Raw genomic sequence first — 23,890 nt, 5'->3', positions numbered from 1 at the left:
AAATTTATTCAAATAATATCATCAGTGGACGAGAAAGGTGTGTTAAGAACTACCTCAGTAAGTCAGTTAGAATGACAGCGCGCGTAATACATTTGCATCAAGTACAAGACGTCAAAATGACGGGAGAGATTTCCGAAGTTGTTAATAAAGTTGCAGTTACTTGTGTTGGTCATCATTGATCAATTTGCCGATCATTGAAAGGTGATGATAGAGATGTGTCAAATAGATACTGAGGTAAATTCATAGATTGTTATAGACTGTCCCTATCGGCCTAGACAAGGATCGAGACGATGCTGCGATAGTTTGGATGTTCATTCGTTTGTTTTGTTCACTAGAATGGGTCGTAGCGAGGATATTCGTGTACGATCAAGCAGTCAAACTCACGTCACTCATTGTATACTAAAACACTGAGTTCAAGATTAAAGGGTCTAAATGATCAGATGTATTGTGCTTGGTAACTCCCAGTTTCTCAAGGAATGTGAAAGTAGTCCGTCAATCCTTTAAGACCATGGTCGCGTGATAAACGTATCAACGGCAAATTGTGTCGTTCATACATTTATAAACGTCAATTTCGCTTCCATGTGACCGACCACTCGTCCAATGGAAAAGTCGTATATCGTTTAAACTTCAAATTAAAAAATTATTTAGTTGTAGACTGCGTTTGACAGCACTGATGTATATTGGTGATTGGGATGAGATGGACAATGTTGTTTATTTAGATTTGCATACAACTACGATATTTGGGTACTCGCATGAAAGAAGTACATTTCTGGTTACTGCTTTTAATTCTCACTCCCACAATTCATAAGTAATCATGTCTTCCATCGCTTTCCGTGGAGATCCAGGCTCATTTACCAGAGCTCCAGATAATCTTTTGGTGTTGTGGGTATTTTACCCATGCATTTTAAAATCATTGGGTATCAGTAATTCTATCTGCGTATTCAAATTTCTGTTACCCACTAGTTTTTACACATGTGGGTATTTAAGTTAAGTATCTACATAAACACTCTGCATCTAGTCCCTGCTAACTGGTGTCGTGTGGGTTTGAGAACTTTATAGAACTAAAAAATACCACCATACTTCCACAAGTAAGTGTGATGGCAAATGATCATGATGTGACTGTCATCGTGGAGTTTGGCAAGGTTGACGGAATGCCCGTTTATAATTTCAAAATAAGTTGCTGATTTGCTAATCGAATACGCAGGGTTACTTCACAATATGTTGATGATACGCACAAGTTTTATGTTTGTAGCGTATCTGTGTCGTTCATTGCGTATTTGATACGCTTGGATTATATTTTACTGCGTATTTCTGCATTTCTTAACGTTTACATGTAGTGTGTAGTAGGAGTGGTTGAAGGATAACGCCATAGCTCGTATTATAGAAGCTGTAATGTTGATTGTGATATCTATTAACATAAAGCCATCAATCATCTGTCGACCGAACGTGTTTGCTGATATTTTCCAGTATGAAACATTTATCGTAACTCGTTTTGAGAAGATCAAATTGTTCCCAGTCTGATGTCCCATGAGTAGACATGCATCATACAAATTAGATCGCTATTTCTCGCCTACTCGGATATATTTCAAAGTTGAACAGAGAGACTAGCAATATGAGGTACACAGTATGTCGTCTATTTCAGCGATTACCAATCTAATTGAGGATTAGTCATTTAATAAGCACGATAGGGATCAGTGATATAACTCCATCTATCTACAAAGAAGATTTAACGGTTGCTGTTACATGTACCATTTACAAGAATATAAAGAGAATTGTGATTACAGGGCATCTTTTCATGAAAACACGTTCATGAACTTCTAAGAAATATATTGATGTCAAATTGAAAAATGTGTTTGATGTATCTCCCTATGCCCTGTCTGTCTATATTGGGTATACTCTCTGTCCGTCTTATATTGGGTATACTCATTTTCTGTCTATATTGGGTATATTCTCTGGCAGTCTGTCTGTATTGGGTATACTGTCTGTCTATTTTGGACATACTCTCTGTCTATATTGGGTATACTCTCTGTCTGTCTGACTATTTTGAGTATACTCTCTGTCTGTCTATATTGGGTATACTCTCTTTCTGTCTATATTGGGTATACTCTCTGGCAGTCTGAATTGGGCACACTGTCTGCCTATTTTGGGCATACTCTCTGTCTGTCTATATTGGGTATACTCTGTCTGTCTGACTATTTTGAGTATACTCTCTGTCAGTCTATATAGGGTATCCTCTCTGTCTATATTAGGTATACTCTCTGTCTGTCTGACTATTTTGAGTATACTCTCTGTCTGTCTATATTGGTTATACTCTCTATCAGTCTATAACTGGTATACTCTCTGTCTGTCTATATTGGGTATACTCATTTTCTGTCTATATTGGGTATACTCTCTGTCTGTCTGACTATTTTGAGTATACTCTCTGTCTGTCTATATTGAGTATACTCTCTTTCTGTCTATATTGGGTATACTCTCTGTCAGTCTATATAGGGTATACTCTCTGTCTGTCTATATTGGGTATACTGTCTGTCTGTCTATATTGGGTATACTCTCTGTCTGTCTGTATTTGGTATACTCTCTGTCTGTCTATATTGGGTATACTCTCTGTCTGTCTATATTGGGTATACTCTCTGTCTGTCTATATAGGGTATACTCTCTGTCTGTCTATATAGGGTATACTCTCTTTCTGTCTATATAGGGTATACTCTCTTTCTGTCTATATAGGGTATACTCTCTGTCTGTCTATATAGGGTATACTCTCTTTCTGTCTATATAGGGTATACTCTCTGTCTGTCTGTATTTGGTATTCTCTCTGTCTGTCTATATTAGGTATACTCTCTGTCTGTCTGTCATTCGATATTGGGTATACCCTGTTTGTCTTTATTGGGTATACTCTGTGTCTGTCTGTCTCTATTGGGTTAACTCTTTGTCTGTCTATAGTGGTTATAATCTCTGTCCGTCTGTTTTGGGGTATACTCTCTGTCTGTCTGTCTATATAAGGTATACTCTCTGTTTCTCTGTCTGTCCATGTTATGTATACTCTCTGTCTGTCTATATTGGGTATACTCTCTGTCTGTCTATATTGGGTATACCCTCTGTCTGTCTGTATTTGGTATACTCTCTGTCTGTCTATATTGGGTATACTCTCTGTCTGTCTATATTGGGTATACCCTCTGTCTGTCTGTATTTGGTATTCCCTCTGTCTGTCTATATTAGGTATACTCTCTGTCTGTCTGTCATTCGATATTGGGTATATTCCTGTTTATCTATATTGAATTTACTCTCTGGCAACCAGTCAATATTGGGTATACTCTCTGTCTGTCTGTCTGTCTGTCTGTCTGTCTGTCTTTATTGGGTTTACTCTTTGTCTGTCTATAGTGGTTATAATCTCTGTCCGTCTGTTTTTGGGTATACTCTGTCTGTCTGTCCATATTATGTGTACTCTTTGTCTGTCTATATTAGGTATACCCTCTGTCTGTCTGTATTTGGTATACTCTCTGTCTGTCTATATTGGGTATAATCTCTGTCTGTCTGTATTGGGTATACTCTCTGTCTGTCTGTTTTGGGTATACTCTCTGTCTGTCTATATTTAATATATACTCTCCGTCTGGCTGGCTGTCTATATCAAATATATACTCTCTGTCTGTCAGTCTATAGTAGGTATACTCTCTGCCTGTCTATATTGGATATACTCTCTGTCTGTCTATATTGGTTATACTCTCTGCCTGTGTATATTTAATATATACTCTCTGTCTGTCTGTCTGTCTGTATTAGGTATACTCTCTGTCTATAGTGGGTATACTCTCTGTCTGTCTATATTTAATATATATACTCTCTGTCTGGCTGGCTGTCTACATTAGATATATACTCTCTGTCTGTCAGTCTATACTAGGTATACTCCCTGCCTGTCTATATTGGATATACTCTCTGTCTGTCTATATTGGTTATACTCTCTGTCTGTCTATATTGGGTATACTCTCTGTCTGTCTATATTGGGTATACTCTCTGTCTGTCAGTCTATATTAGGTATACTCCCTGCCTGTCTATATTGGATATACTCTCTCTGTGTCTATATTGGTTATACTCTCTGTCTGTCTATATTGGGTATACTCTCTGTCTGTCAGTCTATATTTGGTATACTCTCTATCTGTCTATATTGGGTATACTCTCTGTCTGTCTATGTTGGGTATACTCCCTGTCAGTCTGTTTTGGGGTATACTCTCTGTCTGTCTATATTAGGTATACTCTATGTCTATAGTGGGTATTCTCTCTGTCTATATTGCGTATACTCTCTGTCTATATTTAACATATACTATCTGTCTGTCTGTCTATATTGGGTCGTAAATCATTTCACACCTTCACACCTTCACACAGTCACTCAGTCACAACACAACTGTTCCCACCACTAGATACTGGGTGTGATGGAACAGTATCCAGATTCTTGTACAATTCGCGTGGCAGCGATGATACCGGGAAGTAACGGAAGGTGTCAGAGGCACCGATATAGCTTGAAAGGACTGTTTACATCGGAATGAATAGTAACTTTAAAATGCGGAACTGGAACTGAATTTTAGCATGTAAACAATACATACAAATTCTGGTAGATGAGAAAGAAAATAGCTAATTTATGTCGATTAAGTGAAGAGTTAGGATTGCGTCAGTGTCGAGACATTAAAGCTTTATCTGAGGGGACGATATTCTGTGATGTGCTGTCGAAATATTAGCTGAACTTTCATCATCAATAAGGCTTTGGTTACAAAATGTGAGGGGGCACGGGTGGCCCAGTCGTCTAAGGCGCCGCGATTCGCTGTGCAGAGTTGTGTCCCTTGGACACGCCAGAAACCTATGATTGTGGGTTCGAATCCCGGTTCGCCCCAGTTATGTTTCTAGGTTTGTCAGCACCATACCCGTGCTCGTGGGTTTCACCGATATGGTAAACGTCTGAGACCTGCATCACTTCGGGCTTTCCTCCCACATTAAGCTGACACGCCGTGATATAACTGGAATAATGTTAAAAGCGGCGTTAAACCCAACTCACTCACTACAAACTGTGAAACATTTCATAATCAGTACGAATTCGGTTTTACTCACAAAGGTTTGTAGGTCAGCGGCCAATATCACACAGAGTGTTACAACAGAGAGACAGTGTTATTTTGTAATCAGTCAAGAATATTTCATTTTTCGTTTCAGAATATTCGTAATTGGAATGCAAGTTTTTGTCGCACTTGTGTGTTTGCTGCCTTCCCTCAGCTTATGGGCTGCAGATGGTAAGTACGCTCCTTCGGCTTCACTCGGGCTTTTCCGCTCCCTTGTTTATAGCCAAGGCATCATTCGAGTAGTGATATTTCATTTTTTCCATTTTTTTAATTAACGGCACACTCAGAACTAGTCCAGCTACATAGGAACGGTCTGTCAATAATCGAGTTTCGACCAGACAATCCAGTGATTGACATCAAGAGCATCGATCTACGCAATTGGGATACGATGACAAGAATCAGTAGTGTATTGATTGGGAGTGTGTGCTGCGATCTGTGTGGTTGAAAAACGTCGTTAAATGGGATTTGAAACTTGGAAATATTCTGGAGTGCATAGTGATACTTTTTAGACTTTTCATAAATCCCGAATGTGAGAAACGTGCAATACAACTAGGCGGAATGGATATCACATTCGTTGTATATTTAATTTTAGGATTTACTGAACAGTAGTTGGGGTTATTATCGCCACGTTCTGCGAACCAGGCAGGTTACGTTGTCTCTTAGCCTTGAGAATTTGCGTAAAATACGAATGCTATTGAAATTTACTATCGGTTTTACCAACGTTGATTAATATGTAGGGGCGGTCGGGTAGCCTTGTGGTTAAAGCGTTCGCTCGTCACGCCGAAGACCCGGGTTCGAATCCCGACATGGGTACAATGTGTGAAGCCCATTTCTTGTGTGCCCCGCCGTGATATTGCTGGAATATTGCTAAACGCGGCGTAAAACCACACTCACTCACTCACTCACTCACACTGATTAACATGTTTTCACATATACGGGTGTTATTAAGTATTTTAAGTTCGGACATTTCATTTGGATACTAAATCTCTAAAGTTTCCCTGAACCCCGGGAACCGCCAGGTCCTGCCTCTTGTTGGCTGTGAAACGTAACGGCCGACTTAGAAACATTCTGTGGCATATATAAATTATATTATTTATTCTGCCCATTGATTTGGATAATGTATGCCTGAGAATCTCCTGTAACACACACGCCAGGGTCATAATAGGGCCCGGTTTAATCTGAGTTCCTTCTCACGAGGGGCGGTCGGGTAGCCTAGTGGTTAAAGCGTTCGCTCGACACGCCGAAGATCCGGGTTCGAATCCCGACATGGGTACAATGTGTGAAGCCAATTTCTGGTGTTCCTCGCCGTGATATTGCTGGAATATTACTAAAAGCGGCGTAAAACCAAACTCACTCCTTCTCACGAGTCGACGACGCACAGAGAGAGCCGGGAACAAGTTTAAGGTCGGATTGCTTTGTCACGTGATTGAAACAAGTTCAAATATGGATGATTCCAAGAATTGGAAGACATGACCTAGGGAACTGAAGTAAATAGAATGCATCCGAGACATTGTTCTGAGAACCAACACAGTCTGGAAGCACTAGCGTAAGCTTTGACTCGAATTCAGTTATTATTATTTTATATAACGAGAATACGAGAACACTCCCACACTCCCACACAACACAGATCGACGGAGTGAATGTCAATTTTGCACAAATACTTTGATATGTTAAATGCAGATTTCCATTATAAGTTAATAATTAAACCAACAAATCACCTTCAGGCGTAACAAGCAGTACAAACACGGCTGTGATGGAACCCCATTTGTAGAGAGTCACCCTCACACTTATAATCACGCTTCCCCCAAGGTGGTACTTAGTTGCTCAATCATCATCACTGAGTGAGTGAGTGAGTGAGTTGGGTTTAACGCCGCTTTTAACAGTATTCCACTTATATCACGGCGTGTCAGCTTAATGTGGGAGGAAAGCCCGAAGTGATGCAGGTCTCAGACGTTTACCACTTAGGTGAAACCCACGAGCACGGGTATGGTGCTGACAAACCTAGAAACATAATCGGGGCGAACCGGAATTCGAACCCACAATTATAGGTTTCTGGCGTGCCCAAGGGACGCAACTCTGCACAGCGAATCGCGGCGCCTTAGACGACTGGGCCACCCGTGCCCCCCATCATCGCAGAGAAGAGTTGCGTTCCAGAACGCGATTCATAAATGTCGATCTTAATAAACGAAAACCAACACAGGACATATTCCATCCATGGTACTCCCTTTTGTGAATGACATGGCGCACAGAGTGAGTGAGTGAGTGAGTATGGTTTAACGCCGCTTTAAGCATTATTCCAGCAACATGATGGCGGGGGACACCAGAAATGGCCTTCACACATTGTACCCATGTCGGGAATCGAACCCGGGTCTTCGGCGTGACGAGCGGACGCTTTATATACTAGGCTACCCGACCATCCCACATTGCGCTCAGAAGCGATAGGGTTGATAGATCTTCATAACCGTATTTGTCTACAAAAGTACGAACTTGAAAAAACATAATAGTTGCTGGTATGATATTATGTGCTGCAAAATAGAAATAGTGCTGCCTTTGTGTCAAACATTTTAAAGAACAGGTCATAAGGGATTGGCTTTAGTTTATGTAGTGATCTCTAATCATTGAACAATACATTCTTCTTAGTTTCTTTACGTATTGTATCTTGGGGATTCCGAGTTAAGCGGATCCTGGCACAACGCGACATGACACTGCGCAGCACGTTTCCACACTTTGGACTATCGGGTATTTGGTTGTCCATGTTGACATTTAGTAATCTGAATAGTTCCCTATAATCCAAGTAACTGAGTCTTGTAGGTCCATTCTTTGTTAATCTTACTCCGACCGCCTTCGGTAGAGCGTTCGCCAAGACAGCGGAAGGTCCGGGGCTCGATCCCCGGCCGCGTCATACCAAAAGACGTTAAGTGATGGTACTTGTTGTTACCCTGTCTGTCTCTCGGCATTAAGTGGCTAAAACAAGGACTGGTCGGATCTGAGTCAGTATACTGTGTCTGAGTGGGGTATTCATGTTAAACTGCGGCATGGTATCTCAGTGAGCTAGCACTATAAATCGGCATCAGTCCGGACTAGTACAAGCAGCCACCTAAACACACACACGTACATGCACGTCGCTATATAAGTGCAATAATTTTGGACGCGACGTTAAACCCCATTTCACCTCACCTAATCATACTCCAATCTGAATTAGCATAACGGCATCACACAACACATATTGAAACTTTGGTCGTGGCATTGTGCTTTGTCAACTATCTTTCCTGTACTCTGTAGCCATATGTCTCAAATATTGGTAATCAATTCCTGACTCGTTCTGCCCAAAATGGCGCGTACTCGATCACTAAAGAGTGAGTGAGTTAGGTTTAACGCCGCTTTTAACACAGTATTCCAGTTATATCGCGGCGTGTCGGCTTAATGTGGGAGGAAAGCCCGAAGTGATGCAGGTCTCAGACGTTTACCACTTAGGTGAAACCCACGAGCTCGGGGCGAACCGGGATTCGAACCCACAATCATAGGTTTCTGGTGTGCCCAAGGGACGCAACTGTGCACAGTGAATCGCGGCGCCTTAGACGACTGTGTCACCCATAGATCACAAAAGACGTTAGTGTACAGTAAAAGCCGTACAAGACGAAAACAATAGGCAGTAAACTACAGTGGAATGTTGTCTCAATTATACGACATTGTCTCCACTCTTCCACAAACTAAATATTTACAGACTCCATGCCTCTCATCTGTCGGCAGACCGGAAGGTAAAGTTACCTGTAATTCAAGACTCAAATGGGTTTAATCATACTTATTATCCAGTAAAACGGCATGAGAGAGGCGTTTTTATGACTATTGAAAGCCGTTACTGACTGATGCTGATATGAAGAGGGAAGACATGGACAGAGACTGTATTTGTGATTGGAAGTAAGGCAGATGCTATGACTAAGACTGAGGTTGGGACTCTGATGAGGCTGAGAATGAGATTGGGACTCGAATGAGAATGTGATTGAGACTATGATGAGACTGAGAATGAGAAAGGGACTCAGAAGAGACTGAGACTGAGATTAGGACTCTGATAAGACTGAGAATGAGACTGGTACAATGATGAGAATGAGTGTGGGACTCTCATGAGACTGAGACTCTGGAACTCTGATAAGACTGAGAATGAGACTAGGACACTGATGAGACTGGGACTGGGACTCCGATAAGACTGAGACTGAGATTGGGACTCTGATGAGACTGAGACTGAGATTGGGACTCTGATGAGACTGAGACTGAGATTGGGACTCTGATGAGACTGAGACTGGGATTGGGACTCTGATGAGACTGAGACTGAGATTCGGACTGTGATGATACTAAGATTAAGATTAGGACTCTGATGAGACTGCAAAAGAGATTGGGACTCTGATCAGATTGAGAATGAGACTGAGACTGATGAGACTGAAACTGAGACTGGGACAGGGACTGAATGTTACTGCGATTGAGGCTGAGAATGCACGATATCACAATATGTGCAAGGTGAACCTTCTTCGGGCAGAACCAACGGCCAACTGTCTACTGGATGCAGAATAACCTTTCGACATGAGATAAGATAGTGGTTAGTATCCTAAGGGAAACGTGTCCTATGTATTAAAACTTTTAAATACAAAATTTATCACAAATTTTCCGTAGCACTCAGTACCGTTTAGGCGATGAACCAGTTTCAAAGCATACGGTTTACATCGTAGATTTGATTCCTGTACATTGTAATCGAAACCGAACGCGATAGGTCGGGTTTGTGAAAGACATGCTCCCAAACAAATAAATTCTGTCGCTGTAGTGCGGCCAACAGCAAACCAGGGTCTGACGTACATTTTACATGCACCATGACACCGAAGAATGCTAGATTCTGGTTGGTCAAATTACCTAAATATTAATAAGCCTTTTCACACTAAAAATCATATTTCAGAACACGCACAAATAAATACAACGTACACTAACTACTGTGTCGAACCAATGAGCTGTCTCTCATGTCGTATAGTGCCGACTGTCTTCAGCTAAAATCTGTTGGCAATATTTGAGCCAGCAGGCTCAATTCCACCAGTAAATCATCAGTTAATGTTGACCATAACTGCAGATCGAGATTGTCCTCTGGAGATAATTATATGTATATTCGTTCATCGTTTTCTTGGTCACTATTTCTACAACCTGTCTCCTCCAATGCAAGATGTCATCTTGATTTCCATGTTACGAAGCAGTGCAATATATGCACCGTGTTGCGATGAAATTATAAGATTATCTGTGGAGGGGTATTTTGATCACCTCTTAATAACCATTATTTGAACCAGCCAAGAACATAAGTAAATAATCATTAACGTACGTTTTGCGTATACCTGAAACCCCTTTTCAGATAAATGATAATAATAATCATCATCATCATAATTGATTTTAAAGCGCCTAACAGGCAACCAGTGATGCTCATTGGCGCTGTTACATATTACTTTCCCGGTAAACCCAAGCTGCTCGTGAGGCGCTAGGAGGTTAACTGTCACATTACCATCTCATCCTACCGGGTACCCAGTGACTGCTTGGATGAAAAGAGGCATATTACGAACAAAGTCACTTACCTCAAGTGACACCACAGGAACAAAGCCCCAGAAACTCCCAGGAGTCAAGCTGCCGAACACAGTCACCTATCCAAACCATCCGTGACCAACGTTGCTGGATTTCACCTAATTTTTTACCCTAGCGTTCTGCAAGGGACCACAATTTCTAACATAGTCGCAATACCCATGTAAAACTAATAGTTTCAGAAAATGACCATTTTGAACACATTCTTTTCGAATGTTTTAAGATTTGATGTAGTTTAACACAATATGTTTATCTCCTAATTCGACTTATTAGAATGCAAATTTGTAAAATGTTATTGTAGAATACTCGTTAAAGAATCAAGCCCACAGGTACTGATATCACACGTCATAATTTCGGTGTGGCTTCACTTGTTTGATACATCATAATTGATTATTGAAAAAAAAAAAAAAAAAAAAAAATTCCTAATTGGGCCAGTTCGCACTTTGAGTTACTATCAAGCTAAACGTTTGAGATGTAAGTGTTACGGAACTATCATATGACATCGCCTCATTCTGCTCTTAAAATCCCATACACCCCGCATGTGACGTATACATTCCACATGACCTCTGACAGTTGTGATACAAAATATGACGATAATCTTGAATGAAATAATATGACGTCGTGATACAAAGGACCGACGTTGCTCTGTAATATATTTATATAATTTAATATTTATATTTTATTATGTAAATAATTATAAAATGAATATAAATTAATTGATGCGGTTCCCATTTCTCTAAGCCGAATGACGCCATATTTTATAATAACTGTTCAAGAAAACTATTCACACAGTTAAAGGTCATAATTGATTTCCGACATCCAATCCCATTCAACGTGTTTAAACCAATAAAAAAATTGCACCTTAAGTTCCAATACATTTAATCATGCTATACAAGACAAAACCCTTATACGCGGAAAGTCTCCGGACATTTGACATTTGTTCAAGCTAATTATAATCAAATATAATAAGATACCAGTTGGCCAAGGAACGAATAAAGTGATTACTTGTAACGACCAAGATTCTTGTTGCCTAACTTGCCCAAAGGAAAAAGACAATATCAGCGGAACCATCTTGGAACATAATACGAACCGTCTGTTGTGTGTATTTTCTAATGGTTCATATTTTGTCATAGAAAACAATTGATCGTTTTAGATTCAGGTATAATAAATGAAAAAATGTTCGTGTGGTTTTTAACCAGGTACCGGGAATTCGATCGAATTAACCTTTAAATATAAGCGACATAATCCTGTCCGTATTAATAAGAAATCTACGCTAAAAGCAGAGTCCATTGTGCGATACCGACTGTATCATGAACATGTGTTTATGAATCACTAGCAGCTAGTCATGGCACCATGTGTTCACGAAAAGGGGAGCGTATCCTTCTCCAGCGGTGACACTCGTCACAAACACATGCACAGGCAAGTAACTTTAAAGAAACCACGGAAACATATAGTACAAGTCAAAATAGAGAACTGCATCGGACATCATTTTTGTCACTGATACGTCAAATTTGGAAATGTCCTCCACAAGTCATGAATGAAAGCTCGAATGTTGTAACAAATATTACAGTTATAACTAAAAGAATAACAAAAACTTTGATTGGTGGCTGTTTCGCCTATGTATACAGCTGTAGGATAAACGCAGGTCATATGTGCTTAATGAAACGACATATAGTAAAAGATAGAAATTCTTATCATAAAGACAGTTATGCCTTAGTTAGGTTTCTCTACGTATACCTTATGATTAGAAAATATCTCCGAATCGTCACGTGGTTAGTAGTAGAGGTTATTAGTAGACTGATATATATATATATCATCGTTAGAAGCAGAAACACTACACGAAGCTAAGGCGATCCATATTTATTCATGTGTTTCTCAACCTCAACCTGTGCACAAGAGATCAGTAGGGGGTGGGTCTCAAAATAAAATATAAAAGACTTTTAAAACCTGTTTTTCACTAATTGTGTATCTTTTGAAAGTTTAAAACACCTGGTACCAGTCTTTGATTTAGATCGAGTCGCTTCGCTTCGGAAACAACTGTAGAAAGATCAATCTGACCTTGTTTTTTATGAGTGTAATTGTAGTAGTATATCTTTTATCATAATTGGGCATACTTTTCAACAACGGCGGTGAAAATTGAGATACGAAACCTTTTTACTATTTCACGTCGGTTTGACAATGTACTGACACGAAAGAGATGTTTAACATGAGTAGGTTGACTAATAACAACAGAGAGATAATATTTTAACAACATGGTTGGCAGAGAACGGATGCTGATGATGAAGCCAATTAAACAGGAAGCCAGATTAAGTGGAAGTAGGTGGGAAGATTGAAAAAAACAAACTATTGCTTTATTTGTTTTGCTACATTGTTTTCTGTGTACATTAATGATCTGTCTGAAGCTATTAATAATCGTGGCTTTAGTGTACAAATTGACGATTCTATTATTTCTATGTTAATGTATGGAGGCGATATTGCATTAATTGCACCAGATGAAGACCATCTACAGTCTCTGCTCGTGGTACTCGGGGACTAGTGTAGTAGATAGCACTTGACAGTGAGTAAGAAGAAAACGAAAGTTGTCCATTTTATACCCCTTCCCAACACAGATCGCTGTTCGAGTTTAAGTATCACGGTTTTACAGTTGATCATACTGAATCTCAAAGATACCTTGGACTAAGGTTAATGGAGAACCTAGAAGCATCAAATCTATCTCCAGGGCACTTATTTCGGTAAACCCACACCAACCACTGGATCCATTCCCGTGGTTCTGGCAATATCAAATTACCCGTTCATGATTACCATTTACCAATTTGATTGGTGTAACGGACCAATGAGAATGCGAGTTGCATACTAGCCTCAATGTTGGGTTGGCAATATCAACAACATGGCGGCCACTCTCATTGGTTATGACTGAGTTTGCGAGAAAGTCAACTTGAAAATGACGGAAACGCAAAAGAAAGTCCTCAAAAATATTTTTGATGTAAAGGATGTCTTCATGTCCATTAAAACTGGCGGCGGCTTTTGCTTCTATGTTATACGTGTGACCTCGTTTATTTATATTATAGGGGCCACCGTTGAATTTTAGATTTGTTTAGATGTTGATCTTTACTACTCGCCATTGAAACTGGGCGTTTGAGCTATATAGCAAACCTCCAACCCATCTTCTAGGTAGAATTTGTCCACATTGTTTTAAACAGTTTAATAACAGAATTAATGAAGATGAATATATTTTTTAAATTTCATGTCTTGTTTGTGAAGACTTAAGACACGCACTTTATAAAAACTGTATGTTATTAAAACCTACCTTTACAAATATTACTCATTTAAACAAACCTGTATTTATTTTAAAGCCAGAAAATGTACAAGTCTTTTTAGGAAGCAAACTTTATAAACTGTATAAACGAAAGTAATTATTTATAACAAGAGCTCATGAAGATTTTTTTATGCACTATGTATATTACCAAACATCATATTGTTTTGCACAGGATACGAACAGTATCATTCTTATGTTTTATGTATATATATGTTTTACCGTCATAAGTTGGAAAGTTCACATATTTCATCTTTTAGAAAATAGATATATTCTGCTCCTTTCCAGCATAATTAAAAATACAATTCAACAATTCATATTCTTAAAATATGTTTTCTTTATACTGAGATTAAATGTTAACCTGGAAATATCTCAGTAAGCTTCTGTTTAATCTCCTCGTGTTGAATCCATTGAACAAGACATATCCTTGTTGCAGGTCAACCTGAGAACCACATCGATCTCCTGGGGGATCCTGACAGGTACAATGACAAAAGTAAGTAGTCTGACTCTATGGCGTAATATTTGAATTGCTAATTAAACCAATAAGAGGGGGCACGTGTCATTGGTCAAAGTTGTCGATGCCATTACAGCTGTCGTGGAAATGCGAGAACACACGAGACCTAGCGAGCCCCATGACGCCATTATGCTTAACAAAAATGTAAAAGATTAAGAAATAAGTAATAAACTCGTTAAAAGTAATTTTTTTTACCTTTGTAGACCAGTGAAGATCCGGGGTAGAATGAGTCTTCAGCAACCCATGCTCGTCGTAAGAGGCGACTAACGGGATCGTGTGGTCAGACTCGCTACACTTGGTTGATGAATGTCATCGATCCCAATTGCGTGGATCGATGCTCATGATGTCAATCACTAGATTGTCTGGTCCAGACTCGATTATTTTCAGACCGCTGCCATATAGCTGGAATATTGTGCGGTGTTAAACACCAAACCAATCATTTTACCGTTGTACGTAGTTTCGTTGTATTTCGGTCATACTGCTTCAAGTGTTTCGATAAGTAGGAGAGGCCACGGTTGGCACAGTCGTCCAGGGCGCCACAATTCGCTGTGCAGAGTTGCGTCCCTTGGGCTTACCAGAAACCTATGATTGTGGGTTCGAATTCTAATTATATTTCCAGGTTAGTCAGCCCCACACACTTGCTCGTAGGTTTCATCAACTGGTAAACGTCTGAAACCTGCATCACATCGGGCTTTCATCCCACATTATGCTGACACGTCATGATATAACTCGAATACTGTTAAAAGCGGCGTTAAACCCAACTCACTCACTGATAAAGTAGGAACCACGCACTGGTGTCTCAAATGGCGTTTGGAATTTTTCACATTGGTCAGGACAAGGAAAGAACTGCTTTACTGTACAAGAATTTCCGACTGTAAGACTGAAATATTGTATTTTACAAATGATTTAAACCTCATGAGTGACTCGCGTGCATAACTGAGTGAGAGTATACGCCAAGTCCACCAATAGTCCATTCACAAAACACGGGGAACATCAAAATTAGCTTTCACACACAGTAGCAATTTGGGATTCGAATACGGGTTTTCATCGTGACGAGCGAACATTTCAACTGCTAGGCTACTTCAAAACACTTTATGAGTCAGCCCGTCGTCTGTGTTGTATTCGATCGAGTGAGTATGGTTTTACGCTGCTTTTACAATATTCCAATAATATCACGGCGGGATTCACCTGAAATTGGCTTCAAAAGTAGTATCCGTGTTGGCAAACGAACCCGGGCCTTCAGCGTGGCGAGCGAACACTTCATCCGCTTGGCTATCCTACCGATACACTTTTATCCACACTTTCATTCTCCACATCTTTATATTCTCCACACTTTATCCTTCACATCTTCATCCTCCACATCTTTATTCTCAACACTTTATCCTCCACATCTATATTCTAAACACTTTATCCAACACATCTTTATTCTCAACGCTTTATCCTCCACATCGTTATCCTCCATATCTTTATTCTCAACACTTTATCATCCACATCTTTATTCTCACCTGAAATTGGCTTCAAAAATAGTATCCATGGTGGCAAACAAACCCGGGCCTTCAGCGTGACGAGCGAACACTTCATCTGCTTGGCTATCCTACCGACACGCGATCTTATGTGAAATGAAACGATTCTATTAAATGTTGCAGGACAAAACTATGGCGTTTGCTGCAACGGAAGACGGAGGGCAGGAAAGAGGTAAGTGTGGCTCGTTCAACGATTTGTTATGTGATACTAGCTTGACTGTACGTTGTTTGTGGGCTTTTCGACGTTAGTTGTGCTCATGGTTACGTTTTGTTTTTGCGACCACCTTCCTGTGTCCTTACTTATTTTCAGTGATCCATTCATATAATTTCATCACTATTTTGCGTATTACGCCTAACAGAATATGTTCGAGATATATATAAAATATAATCGAGACTGATTATTCTCTAGCCTTGACGTTTCATATTCCAACATATCAATAAACGTCTACGACTTTGGATTGCTTCAGCATTAAGCTGACGCAGCGTCATACAACTGAATTATGGTTCAAAATGGCAACTCAAATGACTCAGACGTCACTCTAGTTCTCCATAGGATACCATTGTGATACAGCAATTAGCACGTGATACTTCAGTACTCCACGCCTTGCGGCATATTTCCCATACAATCTCCCGATTAAGATTACTCCAGGACAACATATGATGTAAATGAAGGTGTACTGTGGACATCACTCGCCTTGTCGTTGGCAAAACTTCAACCATGATCGACGGTGGTGCATTATTTTGTTCAGCGGGCGGAAAAGCGTTCTCGACAACTCGTATTTGCATATTATATTATGTAGTATTTGTATTTGACTTTAATAACACACTCTTCATATACTTTCAGGAGTTTTAATGCTGATTCCAGATTACTGAAACTTTTACAAAGTAAGTATTATGATGGTATTAGCCCACTAGTGCTATGTCCAACACATCAGTTTTCATTCAATGTACATGTAACGTCAAATGTGTTCGATGATACCCGGTGTTTCGATATTTTGAGAAAAAAGGCAAATTGGAAAAATAGGGAGGCTGTCCTGAACAACTCGGTGGAATACTAACCATCAAGAAATGTACAGGGGTTAAGACATTAAGGTTTATGGGTACAAATGGGTAAACTATGTCAGAACCATACTCGTTGGCTTCACAAAAGTTGTGTTTCCTCTTACACTAAGCCGACAAGCCTAGATGTAACAGAAATAATGAGAAAAGGGGCATGAAACTCGACTCACTCACTATGAATAAGTGTTTGTTTGTTTTTTTAACGCCGTGCTCACCAATATTCGAGCTATATGACGGCGGTCTGTAAATAATCGAATCTGGACCAGACAATCCAGTGACTTACATCATGAGCATCGATCCACGCAACTGGAATAGATGATATGCATAAACCAAGTCAGCGAACCTGACCACCCGATCCCCTTTGTCGCCTTTTACGGCAAGCAGAGTCGCCTTTTACGGCAAGCATGGGTTGCTGAAGACCTAGTCTACGCCGGATCTTCACAGGTCTATGAATTAGTGACTACCTGATATAAGGTTTTGTATCATTTTTATTTTTATTTGAAATAAAACACAATTTTCTTTTTTCACCAGTCGCTCTTCAGCAGCCGCGTGTCCGACCAGAAGAAGAGACTTTGCTGGAAAGGGCAGTTAATTTAGGAGGTAAGCTACGTTCGTTCATACCCAGCAATATTCCTTACAATGACACCGCCTGTAAACAATCGAGTCTGAACCAGACAATCCATGGATTGATATTACCCGCATAGCAACTTCAACAAACATGATATGCAACTTGTTTGAGTGGCGGGTGCTACTTGGAAGGCAGGGCATGCTACCTTACCCTTTTCGCGAACACCTGATGCCATCACTGATTTTCAGTGATCCCTTCATATAATTTTCACCGCTAGTTTGCCTTTGACCCAACAGAATCTGTTCCGCCGAACTATCGCGACTGACTATTCTCTGGCGTTTTATATTTACTCACATACTTTTCTCTTCCACAGATCGTCACTGCTGCAAAACACCAAACCAGTAAGTAAATTTACTCTACTCTACCAACAACAAACAGATTGAATCCTCACGTCATTAAGTGAAAACCTCGAAACTGTATAACACATTACTTTACACTCCACACATAATGATCGACAGATGGAATATCTTTCTCGTAAATGGTGAGACCTGTAACATTGATTCATGAACTGTAATCGCCATTTCTCTATCTTGCAGGCTCCCTCCCGGGCACCGAGTGGGGCGCGAATTTGAATCCGACCCTTCACTGTTGCAAAAAGGTGACCTGTTTTCCTCTTCAAGAATTATTATCCACATATTTGTACATCATACTTTAATTATCCATACTTTAAACCACACGCCTATTTTCTCAACACATTATTCCTCCACATCATAATCCTCCACATCTTTATATTGTCAACACTGTATCCTACAAACTTTATCCTCCACATCTTTATTTTCAACACTTTATCCTCCACATTTTATCCTCTACATCTGTATTTCTCAACACTTAATCCTCCACATCTTTATCCTCCAAAGCAATATTCACCATTCTTTGTTATCAGCATCTATATTTTTACGCTTTTATCATCTATACCTTGTTCTCGGTGCCTTCACTCGACACACATTCTACACATCTTTATTCTCCACACTTTATTCGTAACATTTTGATCTCCTCTCCTTGTTCTCAAAACATAACAGATCTACGTACATTTTACACGCTTTTACTCTGTACACTTTATCTATCGACCTGTATTATCAACTTTACTCTCCACACTTTATTCTACACGCCTTTACTCTACAAACGTCATGCTACACGCCTTTACTCTGCACATGTTATACTACACGCCTTTACTCTCCATACTGTATTCCACACGACTTTACTCTTCACTCTTTATTCTACACGCCTTTACTCTACAAACGTCATGCTTCACACCTTTACTCTGCACATGTTATACTACACGCCTTTACTCTCCACACTGCATTCCACACGACTTTACTCTTCACACTTTATTCTACACGCCTTTACTCTACAAACGTCATGCTTCACACCTTTATTCTGCACATGTTATACTACACGCCTTTACTCTCCATACTGTATTCCACACGACTTTACTCTGCACACGTTATGCTACACGCCTTTACTCTCCACATTGTATTCTACACGCCTTTACTCTCCACACACCTCTACAATGCACACATTATTCCTCACCCTGTATTGTCCACGACTTTACTCCCCACACTTTATTCTACACCCCTTTACTCTGCGCCCTGTATTGTCCACGACTTTACTCTCCACACTGTATTCTACACACCTCTACAATGCACTCATTATTCCTCACCCTGTATTGTCCACGATTTTACTCTCCACACTGTATTGTCCACGACTTTACTCTCCACCCTGTATTGTCCACGACTTTACTCTCCACCCTGTATTGTCCACGACTATACTCTTTACCCCCTTTATTGTCCACCACTTTACTCTCCACCCTGTATTGTCCACCACTTTACTCTCCACCCTGTATTGTCCACGACTTTACTCTCCACCCTGTATTGTCCACGACTTTACTCTCCACCCTGTATTGTCCACGACTATACTCTTTACCCCCTTTATTGTCCACCACTTTACTCTCCACCCTGTATTGTCCACCACTTTACTCTCCACCCTGTATTGTCATCGACTTTACTCTCCACCCTGTATTGTCCACCACTTTACTCTCCGACCTGTATTGTCCAATATTTTACTATCCACACTTTATTCTACACCTTTACACTGTACGCATTATTCCTCACACTGTATTGTCCACGACTTTACTCTCCACACTTTATTACCCACATTGTCTACCAGTCTTTTCTCACACATTTATTGATTCCTCGCGGCTTTATGATCCACACGTCAACCATCACATGCATGATGAATACGTTGATGCTCCCTTGGGGAGCGTTCATTTTGTATATTTCTCATGGTCTTATCTTAAACACTTTCTACATCACATATATGTGGGCAGTTTTCATGTGGTCAGTATAATTATGAAATGGCTAGATTCACCACTGCTATGATAGCTATACCTTTCCCTTCCAGAAATTATGTGGAAAGCTCTCCTTTCGCCTGAAAATTCGAATTCTGAATCTGATGACGTCATGAAGAGGGGTCCAGGTACGGCAGTCACTATGATTCACGAATCTAATGCATTGATTTAATGTATTAGTTTGAGACGTCAAAATGATACGTAAATACGATAATATTACGTTGATACATATCACTTATGATGCTAATACGATACGTCGCTATACGTCACTACGACATGTTAATACGGATACTTCTTATATACGTTGGAGGCGACTAACGAGATCGGGTGGTCAGGACGTAGTTTATGCATGACATCGTATCCCAAATGCTCATGCTGTCAATCACCGGGTTTTCTGGTCCAGACCTGATTATTTACAGGCCGCCTTGATATATCTGGAATATTGCTGAGTTATTAAACAACAAACAGATTTATTATAAACAGTTAAACTTCTTAAGTTGAAATGATATGAAGTATCCTAATTCGAGACAAATTGTGTGCCGAAACAAACAATTCCAAAAAAGGAATTGTTTCGAAAAATGAACCGGATCGTCTTAAACTATATAATATCGAGTTAATGCAGTTCGAGATAACGCGTTTCCCCTGTACATGGAACAATCACGCATGCACACCGACTCCCCATTGCAAATACCTGCTGTTGCCTTGCTATGAGGAATCATACATCCACCTACAATGCAGCACTTCGTTCATCTTCCCGAGGCAAGGGAGTTAACTGACTAAAAAAGTCCAGTTTCCACCCTTGCCGAACTAGGCTGGTCTTATGGAGTTACATTTTGGCTGGACTAACGAGTCTATGCATAGTCCAATCAAAATCGTGCATCGAAATCGAAATCCGGTTCGTAAACTGTCCTGCAGATTTCGGTCGATTGCAGGATTTGTAAAGCATGTGCACCGCTAACTCGTTGTCAACAGATATTTTCCAAATCTGTTCATGTTTTTAATCAAGGTGCTCACGCATTGCTCGATGTAAGACCCGTTTTATCACAACATAGACCTTGATTATCGATCAGATCGTTTTGACTGGGCGCCACTGTTTTGTTTCAAGCAAATGCTAGTGATACGAGAGGTGGAATCTGATTGGTCTAAAGGAGAGGCTCAGAAGGGACATAACTCGTAATAGCCAATGGTGGCGCTACGATAGAGCCCAGGAATATCAGCCTTGTTCGGCAAGGGTTGAAACTGGACTTTTAAAGTCAGTTAACTCACTTGCCTCGAGAAGATGCACTTCGTTATGTCCGGGATTCAGTGTTCACTACACTCATCGAGTAATCGTATTAGCCAATATGTCGTAACATCCGGAGTTGTAATTTTGGCTGTATGAACTTTATAGAGAGGACTGCTTACGTGTCAAAGATCATAAATCGGAACTGTTTCAATGCTGCTAATTTCTGTTCCAGGTCCAGTTGGAGTCAGTTTTGGCGGATGAATACATAACGCATTAATTTGTCAACCACGGGAATTTAAACTTTGACCTTAGAGAAGCCCTTCTAGCCTGTAGCTCGCTGTACAAAAGCCACGATCTTTGCAAGCCAATTGAGGATGTTCTGATGAGAGATCTTGGAAGTGGTTAGGGATGTTATATGTGATTAAAAGTTACGATTATCAACAATGGGACTTGTTTTTAATTGTGTTGTGTGATACCTCTACGCAGTTGTGACAAATGGAGCTGATCCCGGTACAAGCTGGACATGAGGCCTTGTTCTGACCACCTGCCTAGGAAAGAAATAGAAGAAAACACTCTTCAAGTAGTGTTGTAAATGAAACAAATAATTTCGGTCTCACACATGAAAATCGCCGTCCAGTTCAGTCAGCAATTATAATATAGTATTAAGAGATTCATTATTTTCCTATCACACAGAGGTCACGTGGACGTTCATTCATATTATCTTACAGAGTACGGGCACGTCTCAGCAGTGTTGTCAGAATCCTGATGGTGCGTTCGAATACAAAATTATCACTGGTTATGACCCTTTTTATTTTATTTTTTTCCCCACCAATAGAAAAAACACGATTTCCACACCCCCTTACATACCCACGTGGTTAAGGGTTTTTAGGATGGTAAGAATTTCTTTCAATAGTGATTGAGGCAATAGTGGGGTGTATAAGGTAGGGGTTGTCCATCAGAAGAGAAGGGTGTTGATGAGGAACTAGGATAGCAGTATCTGATCTAAGTTAAGAATTTACCATTTTTGGTTTATCTTAACACTGTCTCAGGTATATATATATTTTTATGATGTAGTAATCATTTATCAGATATAATACTTGGCTAAAGTAAGAAATGTTATTTCCATGACTAGTGTTAATATATGTTTTCAAAATAATACAAAGGTGGTTTTCGGAAGTGCTACAGTTGGGGTCTCCAATTATGAATAACACATTATCGAGATGCAGGGTCTTACTAGTTCTTTCTTCATGCCATTAAATGAATTTTTATTAGGTTTCTAGAATCATCGAAATAAAAGAAAATACCTTCTATAGTCTCAGATTCTTTATTGCATAATTCATCTACGACTTTTTTATATACTTAAGTGGAAAGACTGAATTTTCTGAAGTTGACAAAAGCGATATTTTCATTGCAGTGAACATAATACGTGATATTTCATTGCTGTGAACAGAACACTTTGACGGAACTATTGTCATTCAAGAGTTACCTCCCCTCAAATTGTCTCCCTTTATCGTAAGTGTCTAACCCCTACACAAACTGTGGACGTCCTTTTTACGTTAGTTCCACATTGACAAGGCAACATAATGACAGATGGTCATTTATGCAGTTAATGTCGCTTCATTGCGATTGTTATTTTCTTGAAATGCTTCGTTGTAAACAGTAAATTTCCCATTTAAACCGTCAATCGGTTCGTTTCGCAAATCGCCATTGTTGTTACTTGACCAGCGTGTATTCTTTCGTTTACAACAGCGGTCTCGTTCTGTGAAAGTTGATTTTGTATATAATCATATCAAAATGCATGATACAGAATTTTCGACCCTAAAGCGTTTTTGTTACACGAAACCACTTGTATAGTTTCAAATACTAGGGGTGGTCACTCATAGATAGTAAGAATTTACGTTTCAAGGTTTTACATTTGAAAGAAAATAATTTAATTTTCCGGTAGCCAACTACGCAAAATGTATGTAATAAATAGGATATTTCATGTGTCGAGTGAAATGTCATGTTTCTCTCATCTAGTGACGGGGGAAGAGAAACATGATATTTAACTCGACACATGAAATATCCTCTATATTTGTAATAATTCTCAATCTCGTTAAAATCAGATCTTAGTTCTCGCTGCCGTTTAGCGGCATAATGGATCCATGGATAGGTTGGTACAGATAGGCTTCGGATAACGTCACAGTTAGCTTCATCTCCCACGACACAGGATATCGAGTGAGTTGGCTGGTACTTTTCTTAACATTTTAGGTATAAATTTACAATAATTAGCTAACTGCATATCTAAGAATATTTAACAATGTTTATTATGTCTTTGAATGGCATATAGAGTGAGTGAGTGAGTTTGGTTTAACGCCGCTTTTAACAGTATTCCAGTTATATCGCGGCGTGTCAGCTTAATGTGGGAGGAAAGCCCGAAGTGATGCAGGTCTCAGACGTTTACCACTTAGGTGAAGCCCACGAGCACGGGTATGGTGCTGACAAACCTAGAAACATAATCAGGGCGAACCAGGATTCGAACCCACAATCATAGGTTTCTGGCGTGCCCAAGGGACGCAACTGTGCACAGCGAATCGCGGCG

The 23,890-nt window shown here is 39.9% G+C and overlaps 1 protein-coding gene across 1 annotated transcript in view; it reads left to right on the top strand.

The window, feature by feature from the left end:
• The window catches only part of LOC139464440 (uncharacterized), a 34,965-nt gene extending 13,222 nt beyond the window's left edge, over positions 1–21,743 (top strand). The window contains exons 2-10 of the mRNA XM_071245975.1: positions 5,191–5,267; positions 14,450–14,506; positions 16,174–16,222; positions 16,895–16,935; positions 17,641–17,709; positions 18,051–18,078; positions 18,274–18,335; positions 20,138–20,212; positions 21,542–21,743. Coding sequence (XP_071102076.1) covers positions 5,207–5,267; positions 14,450–14,506; positions 16,174–16,222; positions 16,895–16,935; positions 17,641–17,709; positions 18,051–18,078; positions 18,274–18,335; positions 20,138–20,212; positions 21,542–21,570 — 471 coding nt within the window. The 5' untranslated portion in view covers positions 5,191–5,206 and the 3' untranslated portion in view covers positions 21,571–21,743. The remainder of the gene's footprint in view (positions 1–5,190; positions 5,268–14,449; positions 14,507–16,173; positions 16,223–16,894; positions 16,936–17,640; positions 17,710–18,050; positions 18,079–18,273; positions 18,336–20,137; positions 20,213–21,541) is intronic.
• Positions 21,744–23,890: the final 2,147 nt, after the last annotated feature.

Source organism: Haliotis cracherodii, unplaced genomic scaffold, assembly GCF_022045235.1.
Source record: "Haliotis cracherodii isolate W230 unplaced genomic scaffold, xgHalCrac1.p SCAF_17, whole genome shotgun sequence".
Classification (NCBI taxonomy): domain Eukaryota; kingdom Metazoa; phylum Mollusca; class Gastropoda; order Lepetellida; family Haliotidae; genus Haliotis; species Haliotis cracherodii.
The sequence above is the reverse complement of the archived record's forward strand: the minus strand, read 5'-3'. Positions and strand labels throughout refer to the sequence as shown.